Below are 23,480 nucleotides of genomic sequence, written 5' to 3'. Positions count from 1 at the left end.
GCACTCTACCCAGGGGGATAGCTTGAGGCTCTGTCTCAAAAAAAAAAAAAAAAGAAAAGAATGTTAACACTTAAACATTTTCATATTTGGTATTAGGAGTGAGTTAATGCAGGTTAATGAGTGTTTGTGAAGTATTATCATGTGTGCAGAATTTAAAACCTTTGTTTGTATCAACCGATTTGTGGGGCTCTGGGTCGGGCACCGTGCTGAAGAGTGTTGCATTTCACTCTTTCTCAGTGACAACTGTGAGACCTTCTTACCCTCTCTAAATTTGAGGAAATTGTCTAAAATGATGAAGTCAAAGGATTGGTTATTAGTTCACAAAAGAGTTTTTTTCTCACTTGAGTTCTTAATACACAGCTAGGGAAGGACTAGGAAATGCTTGAAGTAGAGAGTTTAAAATACTCCTGTACATTAATTGGAGTATAACAATTTTAGAACCTGGCTTGTGTATTTTCACTTGATCTTTCATTAACTTGTCTCATTTGGGGGCTGGGTTCTGGAATTGGCCATCTAGAACGAAATATGCCTGCCAGGAGAGGAGACTGACTAGCCTTGTGGGAGGTCCCTTCCTTCAGAGCAGAGAAGGTCAAGTGTTTTCTTCCTTGGGCTGTTTTAGGCTTCCTGCGTTCAGTACCGGTTGGTGGTCCGAGATGTGAACACGCTGCAGATCCTCCAGCTGTACACGTGCCTGGACCAGATCCAGCATGTGGAGTGGTCGGCAGACTCCCTCTTCATCCTGTGCGCCATGTACAAACGAGGCCTTGTGCAGGTGCGTGCTGCTGTGTGGGGCAGAACTGGGGACCTTCCCAAGAGCGGCACTGGGAAGGAATGGTTTCGTTCTGGACCCTTCTAGTTTGAGAAAAAATGGCATTGTGGCTCACAACCAGTTTTCTATTAAAATTATAACATACTCTAGTAGTTTAATCCAAGTACTTTGAAAATGAGGAAACATGGCTTGGCACCGTTCCACACTGGTTACAGCACCAGCCACATCCACCGAGGATGGTGGGTTCGAACCTGGCCCAGGCCAGTTAAAATACCTGGGTGTTGTGGCGGGAGCCTGTAGTCCCAGCTACTTAGGAGGCTGAGGCAAGAGAATCACTTAAATCCAAGAGTTTGAGGTTGCTGTGAGCTGTGATGCCATGGCACTCTACTGAGGGTGACATATTGAGACTCTGTCTCCAAAAAAACATAAAATGAGGAAACTCTAAAATATTCTTAGTATCTGAACAAATATGATTCAGAAGCAGGTATTTACAGATAGGAGTCTAGATGCTTGGACACTGTGTATTTTAGGACGTCCCAATAGGTAATGTTTTTTATATGCACAAAGCTTAACTGGGGTGTTAAGAATGACAATGTGTGGCTCAGTGCCTGTAGCTCAAGCGGATAAAGCACCAGCCACATACTCCTGAGCTGGCGGGTTCGAATCCAGCCCAACCTGCCAAACAACAAATGGTGGCTGAAACTAAAAAATAGCCGGGCATTGTGGTGGCGCCTGTAGTCCCAGCTACTTGGGAGGTGGAGGCAGGAGAATCGCTTGAGCCCAGGAGTTGGAGGTTGCTGTGAGCTGTGATGCCACAGCACTCTGCCCACAGGGTGATAGCTTGAGGCTCTGTCTCAAAAGCGAAAAAAAAAAAAAAGAGAGAATGGCAATGTGAATAAGCTTTAAATCTACAACAGAATGAAGTCACCAACAAGTGTGGCTTGCTTTTGTGGTGGCTGCCGTGCTAGGCCTTCTTAGTGAAAGACTGCTGAAGAGACCCTGTTCTGACCCATGCAGGGGTGTGAAGCAAGCGCTTTCTCTCCCTTGCTGAGGACTCACTGGAATGTGCTCGTTTTTTTTAGTCTCGTGGCATGGTTCTCTGTTTTATGTGTCCAGGTCTGGTCTTTGGAGCAGCCCGAGTGGCACTGCAAAATAGACGAGGGCTCGGCAGGCCTGGTGGCTTCGTGTTGGAGCCCAGACGGGCGCCACATTCTCAACACGACGGAATTCCACGTGAGTGCTCGCCCTGCGTACGGGGCACTGACCCCATGTGATCCTGTCCTCTCCTGAAATGGATTGAGAGTGTTACGGGAGGGTTTAAGGTCCCAGGTGAATGACTGCAACCCCGTATACACACATGTATTTGCTACAGAATAAACTGACTTGGCACAGCGTGCATCTAGATGACATCGTTCCACCTGGGACCAGGGTCCTGGCCGCTTTGCTGGTGGCCTTAGAGTAGATGTTGAGATTACATACTGACGTGCTGGTAACTGCTCGGTGTCCTGAGCAGGGACTGAAATGTGCCTCCCTCTTTCATACTGAGGGAAATGACTGCCAGTGAAGGCAGAACAGGTGCGCCTACTGGCCAGGAAGTGACCCTGTGAGCACCTGTGTGTCAGTCAGTCAATACATGTGTGAGGACCCCCCACGTTCTCTCTAAGCATCACCAGGGTCACTGTGTGCGAGCCTGCAGGGGGCATTGTGGGGAGCAAGAGAAGACCCTGCCCTGGGTAGCAGGGGCAGAGAAGGCCTGTGCCCTCTAGACAAGATTCAGTGAGTGACGAAAGCCACTCAGGCCTGAGAATGGGACCTGCCAGGGCTGCACAGCCACACTTGCCCCTCCACAACCTGGCCTCTTGCCGGGGCGGGGGCACCTCTCCTGTAGTTTGCACTAATGTCCCCTCATTTTCATGAGGGTCTTGTCCTCTGTATGTGTACAAACACTGTATTTTTATTTAAAAGGACTGTGCACTCAGAGGTGTTTTTTTCCTTCCCAACTATCTGAGGCTGTGCCAACCTGTGCTTTGTCTCCAGAAGCTGCTTTTAGATGTGTTGTGTCAACAGGTGTAGCAGGTCCGTCCTTCCCTCCCGAGGAAGATGGGCTGTGGTTTATTCAGCTCTTCTCCCATCTCGGGACCTTTGCACGCTGCTCTGACTAAATACCTTTGAGGCTTATTATATTATTACAATATGCAACCTGTGCTTGTTTTGAAATAGCTAACGAAAATGTGGTTATATTTAGCCTCATGTCACTTAAAATAATACTGTTATAAAATGAAAAACCAAGAACCTCAGTATACTCTATTAACAGTAAAATGTGCATTTGAGTACCCTTGCAGTCTCGTGTGTGGGTGCTGATGATCTAATGGGTTTAGGGGTCAAGAGGGTCTTTCTAAAGGGTTGAGTGTTCTCTGTTCCCTTTCTCTCCTCTTTCCCCTGACAGCTGCGGATAACCGTCTGGTCCTTGTGCACAAAATCCATATCTTACATCAAATACCCCAAAGCCTGTCAGCAGGGTAAGTCTGTCAGAGCTGCTTGAAAGCCACTTCTTTGCAGCCGTTTTGGGGGGTTTGACCATTTTGTCATGGAATGTTTCAAACAGACAGAGGCAGCCCAACAGCACACAGCTCCCAGCCCATCTCCACCCAGCCCCAGTCTCCTGATCCTGCATCTGGAGACATTTCCATACGTATTTAAAAGACAGGCGTCCCCTTTTAAAAGACTGTCACAGTGACTAATGAGGGTGATGTCCATCGCTTTGGAGAAAAACAGAGTTTACTGGGGTCCCTTGGGAGGGACCTCCCCTACTGCAGAGCCGGGAGTTCAGATCCCCGCCAGCTGGTGCCTGTCGGAGCCCCACCTCAAGCCTCCTGTTGGTCCTATTCTGAACTTTATGTCTCTAACTCTTGGTAAAGGGGAGATCACACCTTGTCGCCTCAGGGCCTCCCAGAGGAGGGATAAGTGACAGGTGTTCCTTCCTTGTTGAAGCCCCTGAGCCTTCAGGAGGAACGGTGGAGTGTGGCCCACTGCCAGCAAGATGTAACTGGACAGAGCTAGTGGGCACACCTGTGCTACCTCCTGGAATTGTGGGAGGAGCCTCATGCCACCTGTGCTACCTCCTGGAATTGTGGGAGGAGCCTCATGCCACCTGTGCTACCTCCTGGAATTGTGAGAGGAGCCTCATGCCACTTGAATGATGCTTCCACTTTTCTCTGTTGCTGTCAGTTTGCAAATTGCATTTTAATGAAATGCAACTGTATTTTTTTATTTTTATAGTTTGAATATTAGTGTCTCTTTTAAATGAGATACACATTTCTTTTCTTTTCTTCTTCTCTCTCTTTTTTTTTTTAGAGACAGAGTCTCACTTTGTCACCCTCAGTAGAGTGCTGTGGTGACATAGCTCACAGCAACCTCCAGCTTTTGGGCTTAGGTGATTTTCTTGCCTCAGCCTCCCGAGTAGCTGGGACTACGGGTGCCCATCTATTTTTTTGTTGCAGTTTGGCCAGGGCTGGGTTTGAACCCGCCACCCTCAGTATGTGGGGCTGGCACTCTACTCTCTGAGCCACAGGTACTACCCATGAGATACACATTTCTTAAGTAGAAAGAAAAGTTGCATTATTTAGGTGGGGTTTTTAATTCATAAAGTATGAATTTTGGCCTACAGCTTTTTTGTTGTTGTTGTTCAGTTTTTGGCTGGGGCTGGGTTTGAACCCACCACCTCCAGCATATGGGGCCAGTGCCTTACTCCTTTGAGCCACAGGTGCCGCCCTTTTTTTTTTTTTTTGAGACAGAATCTCACTATCTTGCCCCCTGGTAGAGTGTCATGGCATCATAGCTCACAGCAACTTTAATGTCTTAGGCTCAAGCAATTCTTTGCCTCAGCCTCCCAAGTAGCTGGGACTACAGGTACCTGCCACAATGCCCTGCTAGTTTTTGGTTTTTTTAGAGACAGGCTCTCGTTCTTGCTCAGGCTGGTCTCGAACTCTGGAGCTCAAGCAACCCACACACCTCAGCCTTCCAGAGTGCTAGGATTACAGGCATTAGCCACTCTGACCAGTGGCCTCGGACTTTTTAAGCTAATACAGAACTAGAAAGTATAGGGTTTTGTCCAACCAGAATATTTTTCAGATTTTCATCTTAAATTTACTTGAAAATAATTAAATTCAAAGGTAAGAATAAGGAATGCAGTAGCAAGCCGACTGACTCCTGAAAATGCCCTGCTGTCCCAGAGTGTAGGTTTGGTGGCCTGGAGGCTCTGTGTGTTTTCAGCGTTAGCTGGAGACTCGTCAGGGGTCAGGGCACTCGGGTCGTTCACAGATGCCTGCGCGTCACTTGTCTGTGTGTGCCAGTCTCCCCATCTCAGCTGGGCTGTGACGGATGAGACCACAGCTCTCTGCAGTCCCCTTTGCAGCAGAGTTTTGATCTGTCTGAAGAAACACAGGCTCTGTGCCACCTCCGTCCTCTCCTCTGCCTGTTGCTTTTTGGCCCCCATGCCCCTTCTGCAGCTGAGTCCTGATTCCAGCACACTTTCCTGTCTGGGGCAGGAATCACCTTTACCAGGGATGGCCGCTACATGGCCTTGGCGGAGCGGCGTGACTGCAAAGACTACGTGAGCGTCTTCGTCTGCAGTGACTGGCAGCTCCTGAGGGTGAGGCACTTGCCCACCGGGGACACAGGTGTCATGCTGACTGGAGAGGGAACAGGGTGTGGTGGACATTCCTCAGGATTCCGGGGACCTTAGGTACAACACGGAGCCATGCAGCCAGGTGTTGCCAAAGGGTGGGATGCTGTGAGTTGCTGCAGGTGACGTGCCTGTCCCATGTGGAGTCACTCGGAGTGGTGTGTGCTGCAGCAGGGTTGGGGGTGAAGCGGAGTCCACCTTGACAGAGCCTGCTCCTGGGAGATGAGTCCAGGCGCGAGGCACAAGGCGCTGCCCATGAACACAGTGTTGGCACCGTAGTGTTAGGGCAAAGAACCCTCCAGAAGGCTGTAGAGGACAGCGGAGAGTGCTCCTTGGAGGGACTTATAGCAGTGACCTTTGTCCAGCAGTGAGTGGTCAGAAGGCAGAGTGCACGTGTGTGCAGGCGCACGAGGTGTGGCCAGGCTCCACCACTTCCCACGTGGCGCGGATGCTGGCACCTGTGCTGTGCCTTGCCGGGTTCTGCAGAGTTGAGTGCACTTACAGGAGTACAGGTGTAGAGGTTTCATCTGCTCTTGTATAGGAAAACTAAGTGCTGAGTGTGTTTAAAAAACACCAATTATCAAATAAATGCAATTTACTTAGGAAGATATTTTCAGATTTTAATCTGTTTTCCTCCTCTCCTTGGAAGCACTTTGATACGGACACCCAGGATCTTGCAGGGATCGAGTGGGCCCCGAATGGCTGTGTGCTGGCTGTGTGGGACACCTGCCTGGAGGTACGAAGTCGCCAGGTGACATATCCATGTCCTGAGAGCTTTGCCTGAATTTGTGTAACAGTTTCTGGATGTGGCAACACGGTTAACTGTATCTTCAGCAAGTCATTAGATTTGTTTTTTTGTTTTGTTTTGTGAGACAGAGTCTCACTTTGTTGCCCTGGGTAGAAAGCCCTGCATTATAGGTCACAGCAACCTCAGACTCTTGGGCTCAAATCATCCTCCTGCCTCAGCCTCCCAAGTAGGTGGGACTACACGTGCCCACCACAATACCTGGCTATTTTTATTTTATTTTATTTTTTGAGACAGAGCCTCAAGCTGTCCCCCTGGGTAGAGTGCCGTGGCATTACAGCTCACAGCAACCTCCAACTCCTGGGCTCAAGCGAGTCTCCTGCCTCCGCCTCCCAAGTAGCTGGGACCACAGGCGCCCACCACAACGCCCGGCTATTTTTTGGTTGCAGCCGTCATCGTTATTTGGCGGGTCCAGGCTGGATTCGAACCTGCCACCTTAGGTGTACGTGGCTGGCGCCTTAGCGGGTTGAGCCACAGGCGCCGAGCCACCTGGCTATTTTTAGAGACAGGGTCTTACTCTTGTTCAGGCTGGTCTAGAACTCCTGAGCTCAGGCAATACACCCTCCTCGGCCTCCCAGAATGCTGGGATCACAGGTGTGAGCCACCGCGCCCCGCCCTCCAGTCATTAGATTTGTACTCTAGAGTCCCCTTTCCCAGCACGCTGCTGTCACCGTTTCTGTAGGCGTGACCTCAGCTGTAGCTGATGGTCTCAACTCCCCATCGGCGTGGAGGATGGTCTCTTCCCGCCAGCTTCACACAGTCTGCACCAGCCTCTGTCTGCAGTGCCCAAGTCCCTGACGTGTTCCAGGTGGATCTGACATACTTGTAACTAACGGCTGAAACGTCTCTCCCGCAGTATAAGATTCTGCTCTACTCCCTGGATGGCCGGCTGCTGTCTGCATACTGTGCCTACGAGTGGTCACTGGGCATCAAGTCTGTGGCCTGGAGCCCCAGCAGTCAGTTCCTGGCGGTTGGGAGCTATGATGGAAAGGTGGGGACGGGGACCAGAGCTTGACCTGCCGAGCCCAAGTGAGCCAGGCTAGGCTGGAGCCCTGTGCTGACCCACATGGTCTTCCCCTCAGGTGCGCATCCTCAACCACGTGACCTGGAAAATGATCACGGAGTTTGGGCATCCTGCGACTGTTAATAACCCCAAGATAGTAAGTCAAGAGCACTAAATACTTTGGGGAGTGGTTAGGGAACTGTGTTTCTACTTTGTGTCATTTATTGTGGTGTATTTTTTAGCGGAGTGCTTACACCACCACGAACTTCCTTTAACCTTTCCACAGCCAGACTTAACAGTGGTCTTTGTTCTTCCCCCACATTGGCCATGGTCTGGAGTGGGCCCCTTGCTCAGCTCTCCCTGCACAGCCCAGCCCTTTGCAGATGCAGACGTCTGACCTCTGCAGAGTAGACAGGGACCCCTCCTGCCCACACACTGTGCCCACTACAGCCAGGGAGGGGCAGACAGACCCTGGCCAACCCCTGTGGGAGGGGCTAGGAAGGCTGATGTCTCCATGCAGTGGCAGGAATGGCCATCAGCCAGCAGGCCCTGGGTGGTTTGAGGTGAGTTCTGGGGAGGGAGCAGGGAGTGCAAAGGGCCTGGGGTATGTCTCTGTTCGGGGATTGGCGAGTGCCCACTGCTGGTGCCTGCCACCTGCCGGCACTGCAAAACCAAACTGGTGAGTAGGATACTCAGAAAGCAAGTAAAGCAGGTGGATGTGATGAGGACTATGCAGAGTGATGGGGGGCTGCACACTCAAGGCAAGGTGGCCGCCAGGGATGTGCTTTGGACAGGAGCTACCACGTTTCAGGCAGAAGGGACCCTGCAGGTGGGTGAGGGGGAGGCCTGGCCTCAGGACAGACCATGCAGGCTCAGGAGTCTGCCTTTCACCACTCTGCACGCAACATGCTTTAAAAATGCAGGTCTGAAAGAAAGGCTTCTATCGTGAGGGGTACCTGTGGGGCAACTCAACTGCTCTTCATGCAGAAATGACATCAAGAGACTTTGGAAGCATAATTTTTTGGTACCTTGGCAGCTGGTCATTGTTGGTCCCAGTCCCAGTGCCTGTGAAAAAAATAATAATAAAAATGCAGGTCTGACCAGACCAAGGGCTGTCCCCATCCCCCAGCCTGTGCTGTTGGCCCTGGTTTTCCAGGCTCACAGTCAAGGGTGTTCCCCACTCAGGTCTGTGCTACTCCTTGGGCCTCCCCACCTGCCCTGGCCTCTTGGTGGGAGCTTTCTCTGCATCTCTTGGGCGAGCTTGGTGCGAGCTTTCTCTGCATCACTATCACATGGCCTGTCCATAAACACGCACTCAAATGCATTTGCCACCTTATTTCTGAAAGAGCAGACTCTAGGGGGGAGGGGCAGGTGGGTGAGCTCACCTGGGAAGCTCATGCTTCAGTCTCTCTGGGGGATGGCGACCCGGTGTTACAGCACACAGCCTGTTCACCAGGTGCCCTGTGGGCCTAGGCCACTGTCTCCTCAGCCCCTTGGCCGCTGCTGCGAGGCAGGCAGTGGGGCTGCAGGCAGTGGGGGCTGCAGGCAGTGGGGCTGCAGGCAGTGGGGGCTGCAGGCAGTGGGGCTGCAGGCAGTGGGGGCCATGCGCTGTCTTTCAGGTTGTGTATAAGGAAACCCAGAAGAGCCCGATACAGGGGCTGGGCCGCCTCCCCCTCCCGCCCCCCAGGACCACCTCTGAGAGTAAATGTAAGAGCCCCTGACTACCTTCCTTCTCTCTTTTTTAATGCAAATGATTCCTCTTTTTCCAGGTAAATTTCAGATGTTCTTTATCTGTTAAAAAGCACTTTTTTCATCTCCTGTGTTGCCTTACCCTTCAATCCTGGGATTGCTGGGAGCTTGAATCAAGTCCCTAAGGTGTGAGGTGCTTTGTTGATTGAATATGAGCTGATCCAAGCTGACAGCTGGTGTGTCGGTGGAGGCAGGGTGTTAGTGAAGAGGGAAACCTCCTGGCTGAGACAGGCTGCATCTGCCTGTGCCTCAGTTTCCTCATCCCTGACTTGGGCACAGTGGAAGCAGCTGTCCCACAGGAACGCTGGGACACCACGGAGTTTCTAGCCGGGGGAATACGGTTAGCAGGAGGCTCCTGAGTGCCACCCCTCCCACACTGGTCCCTCTTGTACATGGTGCTTTACTGTTACAGCACAGCCTCTGTGTCTGGCGCTCTGTGCCTGAGAAGTCCGAATACTGAAGTTGAGATTGGAGCAGACTGTAAACTAAGATGCCAGAAGTAGATTAAAAAAAAAAAAATCCCAGATGTTTGAGTTATTGAGACTGTCATTGGGTCGGGGTAGTCCTGGAGCTTGTCCAGGTATGGCTGGGGCTCCAGAGACTGCGGGGCCTGATCCCCGGGGCCTTGTAGGTCACAGCACCACCCTCTTCACGGGCCTCATGGAGGCGCTGCAGCCACCAGGCTCCCACAAAGCCCCTGATTAGCCCCTGGCAGCATGTTCCTCCTGCTGCCTCCCGGTGTGGGTGTCACAGCAGCTCCTACGAGGGTACACTCAGGAAAGATGACGTGTGCCTTCTCCCTCTTGGTATTCTAGATGAGATCGCCGCCATACCAGCCTCCCTGCAGACTCTGAAACCTCTCACCGACAGAGCGAACCCTAAGATTGGCATAGGGATGCTGGCCTTTAGTCCTGACAGCTACTTCCTGGCGACAAGGAACGGTCAGTCCCCATAGCAGGTGCTGCCTGTCTACTCATAGAGTCCTTTGGCAGCAGCTGTAGAAATGGTTGGAAAAGATCAAGTATGGGTTTTCCTGCACATTGCCTCTTCCCACTTTTTTGAAGTAGCAAAGGTTCTACCTGCAGAAGCTTCTAGAGGAGCAGGGCCTCACCTTTGTTGGCAGTGACAGGCCAGCCAGTCATGATTGACAGACCATCGAGTCATGATTGGCAGGCCAGCCAGTCATGATTGCTGCTCTGCTCACTGCCTCCTCTCTGCTGAGTGAAGAGCAGGGTGGGGTGAACTGCAGCCAGTTAGCCTGTTTTTAGGAAAGATGTTTGCATTTGTGAAGGGCTGTGTCCTCTAAAGCCTCAGACTTACCTCTCTGGCCCTGGTGCCCAGCGCCCAGGTGCCACTGTAGACGTTTGCACTGGGCTACCCCCCTGCCTTTCCCCCAGAGCAGTGAACAGCAGACTGGAGGGTCTGGGCAGTGACTGCAGTGTCCCTCCCTTGCTTCCTCAGACAATGTCCCCAATGCCGTCTGGGTCTGGGACATGCAGAAGCTGAGGCTGTTCGTGGTGCTCGAGCAGCTGTCCCCTGTGCGCTCCTTCCAGTGGGACCCGCAGCAGCCCCGGCTGGCCATCTGCACTGGCGGCAGCAAGGCCTACCTGTGGTCCCCAGCAGGCTGCGTGTCCGTACAGGTGCCTGGGGAAGGTGAGTATGCCAGAGCCCTGGCCAACAAGCACAGTCCAGCAGGTATGGAAACGCAGCCTGCACAGATGGGCTGACAGGCTCTCACGCTGCCTTAACCCGCTGCTGCCTCCAAGATGAAGTGGGACTTGCTCTCACAGCTCAGTAAGCCTCCAGGCCAGCGCCCAGTGTGTATGTGGGGCATAGGACCTATCGCCCTTGGTGGTATGAGGCTGACTCTGCACATCTGGGCTACCTCCGGCCCTCTGCCCACGCACAGGATGAGAGGCTGCCCTCACCTGGGACCCTGGGCTCTCCTCCAACCCTCTGGCCATCTGTTTCTCTAGGTGACTTCTCCGTGCTTTCTCTGTGCTGGCACTGCAGTGGGGACTCGCTGGCCCTCCTCAGCAAGGATCACTTCTGTCTGTGTTTCCTGGAGACCGAGGGGATCAGCCCAGCAGCCATCAGTCAGCTGGATGGCCACATGTAGGCACTGTACAGCCACATCTGTGGGAACAGGAGCCACCCTGCACACTTCCCTTGTGGGAAGGAAGTTTCCCTGGGAGGTTCCCCAGTGTGATGGTCCAAATTCAGTGATTTGGTTCTATTTTTCTATCGCAAGGCATTTTTGTAAATATGTATAAAACTAATTTTTATTTAAAATAAATATTTGATAATTTATACAACTGCTGGTACTTGTTTTCTTGAAAGGTTTGGGACACAGGAAACTTTACTTGGTTATCTCAATTTCTGGTTCCGTCTTAGGGAGGATGGATAACCCTGAAGAGACTGCAGCTGGCTCCCTGCACGCAGACCTGGCTCTGCCCTGCATCCCATTCTCAGTGCCTGATGCTGTAAGAAAGCAGGTGGGCTTCCTTGGGGCTTGTGTAGCCTCCCTGTGGTCGGGCTCACTGTAGAGTGCAGAGAGCAAGCCCCAGCACCCCTTCTACAGGGAGTCTGGTATCCACTCAGATTTGAGAGCCAATGCCCCAGATCCCCCCCAGCCATAAGTCCCTCCATCAGGCTTGGCAGGCAGGTGACCGAGGGCCACAGGCCTGCACTGTCTTCCTGCAAAGGGACCTATACTCAGTACACGTCAGGCAGTATGACAACTCCAGCTGCAGATTACACTCACTTAAGAGGCACCTTCTTGCTACTTGAACCTACTTTAATAACAATGTCAAAAAAGGAGCAACACCCATTGGTTCTAAATATTTTTATAGAGGTAACAAAAACCAAGGCTAAAGTCCCAAGTGAGCTTCAGAGCAGCCTCTGTGAGCTCCGGTGGCTCCTGCATTCTGATCATACCACCCTGGGTAGCTCAAAGCTACAACAGAGTTGTAAATAAAAGGAAGAAACTGATTTATAGACAAACACTTCCAGTTACGCAAGCAAGCTGGCGTGTGGCTATAGCGAGGTGTACAGGGTCCCCACGCTGGGAGACCCTCAGAGCTACGCGGGCGCTGTGGGAACCAAGCCAGGCACTAGCTGCTCCATAAGGATCTGATAGGGTTCTTTTTTTAAAGTGCATTCTTTAAAAAGCAAACTACTCAATTCCCTTTTAAGTATGAATATAACAGTACGAACTCAGAATATACACTTGTCAAAGCTGTATCCAAGACCAAGGTGACTTTCTCAAATTAATAAACTGTTAAAATGACTCTGTATGTAAACCTTTTGGGGCCTGGGAAAGATGCCATTAAGTATTAACACAACTTGGATTAATTTTAGAAAGAGTGTGACTTAGGTCAAACACATTTACAAAAGAACAATTATTCATTCAGAGGCTGACAAGGCACAGACTGTATCTTGCTTGGTTAACCAGTCTGCTGGCTTCTTTTCTATTAGCTTATTTAAAAAATGGATTAAATTTCAAAATACAAAATTTGACACCAAGTGTAAACGTATTTGCAACTGCAGGCACTCGAGGTACCAGGTACCTCCCTGTATTTAATGATCTATAGGCTGCAGGGGGCTGAGGGCTGGCGGCATCTCGGCATGCTGAAGTGGTCAGGATGGGGAGAGCCACAAGAAGCCAAGCAGACATGGGAGGAAAACACCCAGAACCGAAGTTGCAGGAAGTGGAACACTGGCAGCACAATGACAGCTAGAGTGTTTGCTTTTGTCTGTAGCTCATATTATAGCAGATGTCGGATATCCAACTCAGTATATATAATTCACTTTACTATTCTAATGGCATTCAGACCTCTACAGGTAAAGGGACCCTGTCCTTCCAGCTGGCAGTGGAGCTTTGGGAGGACTGAAAGGCCCCCAGTCTCCCCAGCAACTTGGCTTTCTGGGGACAGAGAAGAGCTCCCAGAACACACTGGCTAGAAGCCTATTTTGCCTCTGGTCATGGAGTAACCCAGCTTAGCCTCGTTGTTGATGAAGGACATCAGTCCCACATAGGTCTCAATGAGCAGGGGCCGGTCCAGGATGAGCACGCCCTGCCCTTGTCCTGGCAGAGGGTTTTCTTTTTGAGCTTTTTTGACAGCTTGGATTAACAGAGCCTTGAAGCTTTCCAACTGTAAAGAGAGAGAAAACACAGAGCATCACTGTTGAGGCAAGACAAGAGCAATTTATTATTAGAAAAAGCCAGCACTTTCAGACACAAATCCTCCAAACTCCACACTGCTCCTTGCTAGGCCCTCTGCCCTCTCTGCAGACATCCTATGGGCCCCTAGCACAGCTCTAGGTGAGTCAAACACTTACCATACACTCATAGGTAACCAAGGCAGCCAGTCCTATATTCAGGTCTGAGTGGCTTTGCCAAATTAACATACTTAATCCTTATCACAACCTACCAGGTCAGTAACTAGGCCAAGGCACACAGCTGTTAAGTGGAAGACCAACGAGAGTTTGGCTCAGCTGCAATGCTGGCCCCAGGCCTCCCCCCCTGCTAAGTATCCAGACTGATTGTCTTTTTTATTTAATTTTTTCAGAGCTAGGGTCTCCCTCTGTCACCCAGGGTTCAGTGCAATGACAAGATCACACCTCACTGTGGGCTCAAGCTCTCAGGTCAAGTGATCCTCCCACCTCAGCCTCTGAGCAGCTGAGACTACAGGTGCACACCTTTGCCAGCTAGACCCACTGCCTTCTTGCCCAGCCTGGAGCACTGCTGCCTTTCTCCAAGAATTTCACCAACAGTAAGGGGTCAGTTTATGTAGCAATGCTGACCAGTAGTAACTACATGGGACTACTTAAACAAATTAACTCAACTTTTTTAAAATTACAAGTTCACTTCTGTTACTAGCCACATTTTTTGAAGTGCTTAGCAGCTGTATGTGGCCACCATGCGGGACAGGGCAGACCTAGAGCGTCTCCGCCACTCCTGGGCATCGGACAGTCCCACGTGTCTCCTCACCTGACACAGAGACGCTGTCTTCTCATCAGCACCAGCCATCGGGTGTTCTATGAAAGTGGTATAGGGCACATTTGTGGACCAGGGATTCCATCTGTTTATGAAGGAAGGGCGACTTTGCTTGTCCCACTGAATTCGAATACCAAAACCTTCTCGCCTGATGAATTAGAAGAAATAAGACTTCATATGACAAGCCACAGCACTGTTACCCACAGTCTTGTCAGTTACAAGGGTTATGACAGTAAAAAGGGGTTCCACATTTAGAGAAAGGACCAGACGTTTCACAATCAAAAATGGTGCCTGTGGCTCAGTGAATAGGGCCCTGGCACCACATACCAAGGGTGGCGGGTTCAAACCCAGCCCCGGCCAAACTGCAACAAAAAATAGCCAGGCATTGTGGCAGGTGCCTGTAGTCCCAGCCTCTCAGGAGGCTGAGGCAAGAGAATCGCCTGAGCCCAAGAGCTGGAGGTTGCTGTGAGCTGTGACGCCACAGCACTTTACTGAGGGTGACAAAGTGAGAGTCTGTCTCAAAAAAAAAAAAAAATGGATCGTGGATTTTAATAGCAACTGCAGTCTCCACTAACAATTGCTTTAATTACTAGATTCTTAAATACTTTGTTTTGGTTATGCTAAACAATCTTCACATGAATTCCCTATCCAAATCTCTACATCAAAAAGTTTTACAATTTACTAATATCTGAGTTTGTTATATTTCAGAAAATTCTACCAAAGATCAACTCTTGCAAGTTGGTCATTAAATATTTTCAAATTTATCTAACCTTTAGTGACATCTATAACTTAAAGTGGCACCCTACCTTTCTTTAAAATTTAACCCTAGCACCACCTGACATGACATGAAATCCTTTCCTGGCTGGAGATAAGATGCAGAGCTTGGGGCTTAACTGAAGAATATTCTAGTTCACTTTCAACACATTCTACTTCCTTACATCCTGAACTCACCTTCATTCTTACTACAGGCCTAACTCCTGTCTTTTGCGCTAGATTTCCTTTCAATGCACTCAACTGCCCAGAAGTCACGTGCTTCTAGAGGAAATTCCCATTTATTTTTGAAGCTCCGGCCTTTATGTTTCTAAATGGCTGCAGATGCGAAAACACCACTTGAGGGCTAATTTTTAAAAGGCTGAATTATAAGGTCCTCTCTGGCCCCCAATGTCCAGTGGAAGTGGACTCTGAGTGGACTTACTTATTGAGCGACTTAGCGGGAAACTGGAACTCCCCGTAGGAGATGGTGTCTACTGCGTTGAGCGCTACGCGGACCACCTGCTGGCATTGAAGACTGATGAAGTCGTATTTACAGATAAGCATGGACTGCTCCGTGACCAGCACCAGCCGCTCCTTCTCATTGTTCCAGTGGTCCACCCTGGGGGCAGAGCGGGGCCTCAGAGCACTCGTCCGCGGCTGTCCCTGCTCAGCCACCCGGGCCCACCCAGCTGGCGGTCCCGGCGAGGGGCGCTCCCCCCAAGGCCCAAAGGCAGCCCCGGCTTACTCGGTCAGCAGCCACACCCCCTGGATCTCGCCGTCCTCCACGGGTCGGACCACCACGCGGATTTCCTCCACTGCCTGCTCGATGGTGCCGGGCTGGACGAGGGCAGAGGTCACCGCACGCGGGCCGCCCCGTCCCCCGCCCCCTACCCGCGTCCCTCCTGCCCCCGGGTCCCTCCTGTCCCCCGGCCCCGGCCCTCACCCGGAACACGAAGTACTCCTTGACGCGGGCGCGGCGCGTGGGGTCGTGGACGCTCAGCGGCCACAGCGTCTGGCGCAGCGGCGTGCCCGCCCCCGGCCGACCACCGCCCGGGCCGCCGCCCGCCCCCACCTCCTCGCCGGCCGCCAGCACTGCCGTGGGGCTCGTGCCCGCCGAGTCCACCGAGTCCCGCAGCTGCAGCATCGCCGCGCCCGCCCGGGTCCCCGAGTCGGTCCGGATCTCCAACTCCAATGCGGCCGCAGTCGCCGGAGCCACCGCCCGGCCGCGCCCCCGGCCCCGCCCCGCGGACAGCCGCGATTGGTCCCGTTCCGCAGGCTGCGTCTAAGGCTCCGCCCCCTCCGGCGCTCAACGACCCTCCGGATTGGTTCTTCCTCTGCTATCACGCGCGGTTGGCTCCGCCCCGCTGCCCTTCACAATCGCTCCCGCCCCTCGCCGCTCAGGAAGTGGCCTCCGCGCGCAGGCCCACTTCCTGTTTACAAGCCGGGGGCGGGGGGGGAAATGGGTGGGGCCGAGACCGGTTGCCGAGAGACGGGGAGGCCCGACGGACGTGGGGCCGTGTGGTTGTGCACTCAGGTGGAAAGGGGTGTCCACCCAGGAAGGGGCGCCTGCCGCCCTTCAAGTCAGGTGTCTCCACCAGTCACTGTGCCCGGTGCCTCTTTCTGCCTTCTGGAGCGCGGGCCGGGGCGTACGTGCAGGTCGGGGCCCGTGTACAGGTCGGGGTGTGTGTATAGGTCGGGGCGCGAGTGAAGGATGGGGCGTGTGTAGGTTGGGGCACGTGTGCAGGATCGCGTTTGTGTACAGGTCGAGGTGCGTATGCAGAACATGATGTGTACAAGTCAGGGTGTGTGCAGGACAGGGCACATGTATAGGCCAGGGTGTGCGTACAGGTCAGGGCTCGTGTGCAGGTTGGGGCCAATGTACAGATCAGAGCACGTGTCCAAGTCCGGGCGCTTGTGAGGATGGGGCCAGTGTGCAGGTCGGGTTAGTGACTGACCGCGCCTCTCCTGCCAGAGAGCACCTTGCCTGACCCACCGCTTTCAAACAAGACCATAAGTAATGAACAACAAGGTCCTATTTCAGTTGTGGAGATTAGGTGGATTTCAAAGACATTCCTTGAGGCCTTGCAGACCACCCTGTGTGTCAGAAGGACACTAAAGCACAGCGTCCATAACTTGCCAGGGTGACACCATCAAAGCCTGAGCCCAAAATTCATTCTAGGTTTGTCTCCAGCCCAGCTTTTGTACTGCAATAAAATGCCACCTGTCCATCTCCAGGAAGTGATCTGCCTAGGAGCTACCCTAAGGCCTGGGCTTTGCTATCCTTGCCAAGGCTCAGCGTGGCAGCCTTCGCTCTTCTGGGACCTGGCCCATTTCATTGCCATCCACGTAGCACCGTTCTGAAGGTTGTGCAGGATAGTTTACATGTCCTTACACACTTGGTCATTTCTTTTTTTTCTTTTTGGATACAGAATCTTGCTCTGGTATCCAGGCTGGAGTACAGTGACACCAATGTAGCTCACTGCAGCCTTACATCCCTGGGTTCAAGCAATACTCCTACCTCAGCTTCCTGAGTAGTTAGGACTGCACGTGCCCACCACAAAGGCTTATTTTACTTTTTACTATTCTTTTTTTTTTTTTTTTTTGCAGTTTTTGGCTGGGGCCTGGCTTGAACCTACCATCTGTGGTATATGGGCCCAGCGCCCTACTCCTTTGAGCCACAGGAGCCACCCTTCTATTTTTTTTTTTTAAGAAACAGAGTCTCACTTTGTTGCCCTCAGTAGAGTGCTGTGGCGTCACAGCTCACAGCAACCTCCAGCTCTTGGGCTTAAGTGATTCTCTTGCCTCAGCCTCCGGAGAAGCTGGGACTACAGGCGCCCCCCACAACGCCCAGCTGTTTTTTGTTGCAGTTTGGCCGGGGCCGGGTTTGAACCTGCCATCCTCAGTATATGGGGCTGGTGTCCTACTCACTGAGCCACAGGCACCACCCTTACTTTTCTATTTTTAATAGAGCCAGAGTGTCACTCTTGCTCAAGCTGGTCATGAACCGAGCTCAAGTGATCCTCCTACTTTGACCTCCCAGAGTTTGGCTGGATTACAGGTGTGAGCCACTGCTCCTGGCCTTACTTCAGACTCCTGTCTCTCCTGACCCATCTTGTCCCACCAGTGCTGTGTTCATCCCCAACATCTGGCTTAAAACTCACCTCCCAGGAGATTTTTGCCACTTGCCAGGGTTCACTCACTATTTTGTTCTTTACTCTTCTTTGTAATCCATCCCCTGTGCACCGCGTCATTCTGCTGTATGGGTGCATATGCTATATTTGTTGGGAAAGTTCACAGAATGCTGGGGGCTTTATAAGCACCTCCAGAGTTCTTGTTTATGTTTCACAACAGCCAGGGGATGGGCCAGTGCCACAGTGGAAGAAAGAGATTTGGAGAGTGCCAGTAAGTGCCTGAGGCCCCACAGCTGGTGCTGTTCTGGGACAGCAGAGGCCCCAGTGTGTGCAGACGTGGAGCCCTCCTTGTTTGGGAAGGAGAATGAAGGGCCAGGCAGGCTTTTTGTCCTTCCCTCACGGGAGCAACTGCTGTTCCATGGGGCAGGTCCCAGACAGCCACTCACTGCTCTGGTTGGATGTCAGCACCATAGGCATGGAGGCACCATGCCATGGACATAGAAGAGAGCCCAAGTGCTCTGACTCCTGGAAGGTGACAGTGCCAAGTGAGTGTGAGACACAACAGAGGCTTCTGGGCCGCTGGCTGAGGGTGGCTGAGAATAACTGCTGCTGCCTTCTGTGGCCCAGGCACATGTCACCACCTATGAGCCTTGTCCCTACACGGAGGAAGCCTCTGTTCTGCCCAGGCCCTGCTGGGTGGGCTTGAACTGGGGCTTCCTGAGGGTCAGCCTGGGCCCACTGGACTCTGGGTGCCCATCTCCCTCTCCCAGGTCCCCTTCACTGTGGAGCAGGACTGGGGACCCACTGACGACAACAGCAGCTGGGAGTGTGGACCTGAGAGCCAGACCTGGATTTGAATCCTGGTTTCTCTGCTTCCTGTCCACATGGACTTGGATACTTCAGCTCTCCGTGCCTGTCTCCACGTCTTTTTTTTTTTTTTTTTTTTTTTGAGACAGAGCCTCAAGCTGTCCCCCTGGGTAGAGTGCCATGGCATTACAGCTCACAGCAACCTCCAACTCCTGGGCTCAAGCGAGTCTCCTGCCTCTGCCTCCCAAGTAGCTGGGACCACAGGCGCCTGCCACAATGCCCCCGGCTATTTTTTGGTTGCAGCCGTCATTGTTGTTTGGCGGGTCCGGGCTGGGGATTCGAACCCGCCACCTTAGGTGTACGTGGCTGGCGCCTTAGCCGGTTGAGCCACAGGCGCCGAGCCCTCCACGTCTTTTGAGTGGCGATCATCATGGGCCCTGTGGCCGTAGGTGGGCTTAGTGTGTCCTGCCTGGTTGACACCCAGAGCTGTGTCAGTGCCAATTCCCACCATGCTGCCCGCCTTGCATCCCTAAGACCTGTGTACTACAGATGCTGCCCTCACCCCCAGACACACAGAATGGGGCAGTGTTGCTTCTTCTGAGGGGAAAGCCGAGTCCCAGGGAGGTCGTCAATCTGTGAAAGTCACATAGCAACAAAGAGCCAGGCCAAGGTTCTGGGACTTTGAGGCCAGAGCTTGTGCCCTAGCCACCACCTGCCGTCCCTGTGCCAGTGTCCCAGGGAGGGTCACACCCAGGAACACCTCTGCCTTGCCCACACACTTGCCACTTGCTCCCATACACGTCAACACAATATACTTTGATGATGGTGGTGGGGAGTGGCAGGGGAAGCCGGGTTTGAAGTAAGCTCCATCGGGTCATCTACATGGGGTGGTGGCTGGAGGAGGAGGAGAAAGAGGGGGCTGTCCTGAGTGGAGGGGGCTCGAGAGGAGTCTCAGAGGCGGTGGGACGGATGGGGAAGAAAAAGAGGTTCTCCACTCCCACCAGGAAAAGTTGACTCCGAAGGGCTAACAGAAAAGCAATGGCTAAAGATGAACTCAGAACCCCCAGGACACCCATAAATGCGTCCCTGTAAGCCAGCTGAGACTACTCGTAACGGCTTTGGCTGTCCTGTAGTACCCTTAGCTCGTCACTAAAATCCCCACCTAGAGAAAAAATTATAGTATCCCTGACATAACCTGGGTGGCATGAAGCCTCCGTGGACGTGTTGTACACACTCGGCATTTTCAGCCTGTCATGCGGTCCCACTGGGGAAAACTCCATGTCACTCCGTAAAATGAATGTAAGGAGTCACAGTCGGCAGGCAGAAGTCCTGTGGTGCCCAGGAGTGAGCGCAGCCGCTGCTACACTCAGTCCCATGGCCTGGCTGGGCTTGTTAGTCCGGCTGCTCCAAGCAGTATCAGCCGGGAGGGAGGTTTTTCTACCTGGTGGGGTATTCATAAAATAGATGGGTGAGATCCCACCCCTTGCCCCGCCTGCTCTGGGGGTCATACCAGGCCTGTGGGCTGTAGTGGACCTTGACCCCTTTCCCAGCTTTTCTGCTTCCTGTCTTCATCTGGGAACAGGGATAACAAAGGCCCAGCTGATGGGCTGTCCTGAGGCTCAGATGAGCCAGTGTTCACAGAGAGGGCCAAGGGTCAGCGTTTGCTACCGGGAGTAGGACGTCTGTGTCCCTGCAGGGCGTGGCTCACAGAGATGTCCACTGAATAGTGGCATGCCCCAGGGAGGTTTGCAGTGCAGCCCACACACCACAGCTGAAACTAGGCCCGGGCTGGGCTGGATTGGCGTGTTTCTGGGTAGTTGTAGTAGGCAAGGAAAGGGGAGACCAGGATCCCTGTGGGAGTTTGCTGAGCACTGTGAGGGGTCAGGGGGTACCTGCCACAGTTGTCTGCATGCCAGCAGAAGACACAAGATCCCCGGGGTAGAGAGGAAAGACTGCTGGTCATAAGAAAGCAGCAGCTGGGTGTCCTGCAGCCCCAGTCCCCATAGGGCCAATGCTTATGTGCCCAGATGGAGGCTGCACCCACAGTGAGCATGTCACAGGCAGGGCACCAGAGCCTTCCAGTGTGTGTGGGCTTCGTCCCAGAGGAATGTGTCACCTCCCACAAGGAGGCCCTCTGCAGATGCAGACCTGAGAAATGGCCCTACAGAGCCTTTCTGGAGTGTCTTTCAATGTCCCCACTGTGGGACCCATGGGGTTGAGATGTCCAGTCTGGTGGGAGATGATAGCAGGTTTCACGGGGACGGGGAGGTGGGAGAATTCGGAGGAGGGACAGAGGCCTGCAGGAGGCTGAGCGGATGCTGTGGTCAGCTGGGGGGGTGGGGGGTGGAGAGGGCGGGTGGGAGGAGTGTGAGAGAAAATGAGAGAATGTGGTCTGGACAGCCCATGATGGGGTTGTGTTTTGGGACAGGCTGTCCCAGAGAGGGGGACGAAGATCTCAGCAAGAGGTGCCCAGGCCCAGTCAGCATGGAGAATACTGAGGCCTCAGGCTGCTAGCAGGAGTAGGCGGACCACAGGGACTCAGACCCAGGGACCTGAGTCTCCTGTGGATGTGGGGAGTGACCTGGATGGGGGCAGACAACTGGTGGCATGAGATGAACAAACAGCACTCAATGTCCTGTGACCTGGGGCTGCCCTGACAATGCCCCATGAACCATGCGGTTTCAGACAGCGGGCCTAGACGCCCGAAGTCTGAAGTCCAGGTGTCAGGGCCGTGCCCCAGACCCCCAGGAGCCTCTTCCCTTGCAGCTTCGGGTGTTCACCACAATGCCTGGTGCTCCTCGTGACTGCTCTGCCATCTTCACCTGCTGCCTTCTGTTTGTGGGTTTCTGTCTCTTTTTATAAGGACATTAGTTGTTGGATCAGGACCCATCCTAGTGACCTCTTTGTCACTTGATCCTATCTACAGAGATCCTGGGGTTAAGATTCACAAAGTCTTGGGGTTAAGACTTGAACATTTTGTACATTTGGGGGGACACAGTTCAACCTGGAACAGATTGGTCGTCCATGAGCAAACAAGGAAGGATGAGGGGGTTGCTCTGCCCACATGAGCTGGTCACCAGGCAGGGAGGACAGGCTGTGATGGGGTCCCAGGAGCTGGTGAGGGCTTGAAAAAGGCAACAGCCCTTTGGCCACCAGGTGGCAGCACCACCCAGGCCAGTGGAGCCCTATATAATGCCATTACATTTTGTGGGGAAGCACTTTACAGCATCAGTGAGCCCCAACTTTGACACCTGTCCCTGGTGGACATGGAGTCTGGGGCTGAATACCAAACAGGAGCCCCAGGGAGGGACCTCAGTGCTGAGAGGGTCGCTCGGGTGCTTGCATCAGCCTCCAGGTCAGGCCAGCAGAGGCCTGCAGGGTGTTCTTGTGTCGGGGTGGGAGCTCACCTTCAGCGATCCCCAGGGGCAGTTTCCCGGCCTCTCAGATTTTGAGCTCAGTGGTCCTGCGTGGAGGCTTGAGGCGCAGTGGTGCTTGGCTGTCATGAACCCTCAGCAGGTGTATGTTACAAAACAACACCCTTCCCTGCCCACACACGTTGGCCTTGTGGATGGACAAGACAGCCTTCCAGGGCGGCACGCCTGTGGCACAAAAGAGTAGGGCGCCGGCCCCATATGCTGGAGGTGGCAGGTTCAGACCAGCCCCAGCCAAAAAAAAAAAAAAAAGGCAGCCCTCCAGCACCTCAAGAGCAGGAGAGACAGCATCTTGCTGTCACCCAGGCTGGAGTGCTCGAGTAGCTGGGACTGCAGGTGGTACATGCCATCACGCCCAGCTAATTTTTATTTTTTTGTAGAAATAAAGTTGCTGTAGTGCCCAGGCTGGTCTCAAACTCTTGGCCTCAAGCAATCCTCCTGCCTTGGTCATAAGAACCAACAGGCTGCTGGCATAAACCCTGAGCAGCGGCAGCCTCAGAAGGCCACTGTGCAGTGCCCCTCTCACCCAAGAGGTCCTTGAGGCACAGGAAGGGGCAGGGCCAGGGCTCATCTGGGCCAGCAGCTGGGCAGGGGGCTGCTCTACCCAGGCCTTCTCTAGGCCGTGTCACACAGCCCAGTTTCAGTTTGCTATAGATTGGTCCTTTTGTTTTAGTTCCTATTCTGGGGTAAATTCGATGATTTAGAAATGAACTTCAGAATCAGCCACCTAAAGACTTCTCAGGACTTAGAATTTGGTGCAGATTCAGATGTTTTGCTATCTTGAGATCACCCCCCGCACCCCCATCTCTGCCTGTGGCCAGTGATGCTGGCCTTTCCCCTTGTCTCACAGAAGTGGGTGAGGGTGCCGTCGCCAGTATCAACCTCAGAGGTCACCCTGGGCCCCAGGCATCCGAGGGTTTGGAAACACCTTCAGCATTAAATAATTTGCTCCATCTCCTGACGGAAGTGTTTGTAAAAGTTCAGACAAGATGCTAGATTATTTTCTTGGATCTATAGACATGTTAGTCCAGGGAGCTTCAAAGGATGTTTTGAATTCCTCTCTGTGGGATTCTCTCTTCCACCTCTCAGAGGATCACTTCTGGCTGGAGAGGCGGAGGGCAGGGCACACCCATACCCAGCTCTCTGGAAGGAGGAGGGAGCAGTTTGCTTTGGAAATTAGCACGGGGAATCATCAGCCAAGCCGGTGGCCAGAGTCTTCTTCCTCCCTAGAGGCTATTTTTATTATTTCCAGCAGAGAATGAAAGGAGAACATGGAAAAGTAGCATCTTCTAATAATGCTTTTCAGGCAAGCTGGGGTGATCGTTTGCCAGCTGTAAAGGTGGAGCCAC

At 52.8% G+C, this 23,480-nt stretch overlaps 2 protein-coding genes and 1 non-coding gene across 3 annotated transcripts in view; 2 read left to right on the top strand and 1 right to left on the bottom strand.

The window, feature by feature from the left end:
• Window positions 1-11,322, top strand: part of WRAP73 (WD repeat containing, antisense to TP73) — a 13,327-nt gene extending 2,005 nt beyond the window's left edge. Inside the window, exons 2-12 of the mRNA XM_003793319.3 lie at window positions 620-772; window positions 1,886-2,002; window positions 3,216-3,288; window positions 5,317-5,420; window positions 6,103-6,189; window positions 7,115-7,249; window positions 7,341-7,418; window positions 8,881-8,968; window positions 9,826-9,951; window positions 10,472-10,663; window positions 10,987-11,322. Of these exons, the coding sequence (XP_003793367.1) occupies window positions 620-772; window positions 1,886-2,002; window positions 3,216-3,288; window positions 5,317-5,420; window positions 6,103-6,189; window positions 7,115-7,249; window positions 7,341-7,418; window positions 8,881-8,968; window positions 9,826-9,951; window positions 10,472-10,663; window positions 10,987-11,129 (1,296 nt within the window). The 3' untranslated portion in view covers window positions 11,130-11,322. The remainder of the gene's footprint in view (window positions 1-619; window positions 773-1,885; window positions 2,003-3,215; window positions 3,289-5,316; window positions 5,421-6,102; window positions 6,190-7,114; window positions 7,250-7,340; window positions 7,419-8,880; window positions 8,969-9,825; window positions 9,952-10,471; window positions 10,664-10,986) is intronic.
• Window positions 8,191-8,324, top strand: LOC111726486. Its single transcript, XR_002774251.1, has one exon. It is a non-coding gene; the product is annotated as a U11 spliceosomal RNA (small nuclear RNA).
• A 518-nt stretch (window positions 11,323-11,840) lies between the features above and the next one.
• TPRG1L (tumor protein p63 regulated 1 like) lies at window positions 11,841-16,006 on the bottom strand. Its single transcript, XM_003793214.3, has 5 exons — window positions 15,706-16,006; window positions 15,508-15,599; window positions 15,205-15,381; window positions 14,004-14,157; window positions 11,841-13,164 (listed from the first exon to the last, which is right to left on the bottom strand). The coding sequence occupies exons 1-5, from the start codon at window positions 15,904-15,906 to the stop codon at window positions 12,970-12,972; spliced, it is 819 nt and encodes a 272-aa protein (XP_003793262.1). The 5' UTR covers window positions 15,907-16,006; the 3' UTR covers window positions 11,841-12,969.
• Window positions 16,007-23,480: the final 7,474 nt, after the last annotated feature.

This window comes from Otolemur garnettii, unplaced genomic scaffold (genome assembly GCF_000181295.1).
Source record: "Otolemur garnettii isolate 467f Iridium unplaced genomic scaffold, OtoGar3 scaffold00067, whole genome shotgun sequence".
Classification (NCBI taxonomy): Eukaryota; Metazoa; Chordata; class Mammalia; order Primates; family Galagidae; genus Otolemur; species Otolemur garnettii.
The sequence above is the reverse complement of the archived record's forward strand: the minus strand, read 5'-3'. Positions and strand labels throughout refer to the sequence as shown.

Coding starts and splice junctions, on each gene's coding strand:
- TPRG1L (XM_003793214.3), bottom strand. CDS start 15,906: ATGCTGCAGCTGCGGGACTCGGTGGACTCGGCGGGCACGAGCCCCACG. Junction 14,158..15,204: donor CCCGCTAAGTCGCTCAATAA/GTAAGTCCACTC, acceptor CTAATTCATCAG/GCGAGAAGGTTTTGGTATTC. Junction 13,165..14,003: donor AGACAGCGTCTCTGTGTCAG/GTGAGGAGACAC, acceptor CTCTCTTTACAG/TTGGAAAGCTTCAAGGCTCT.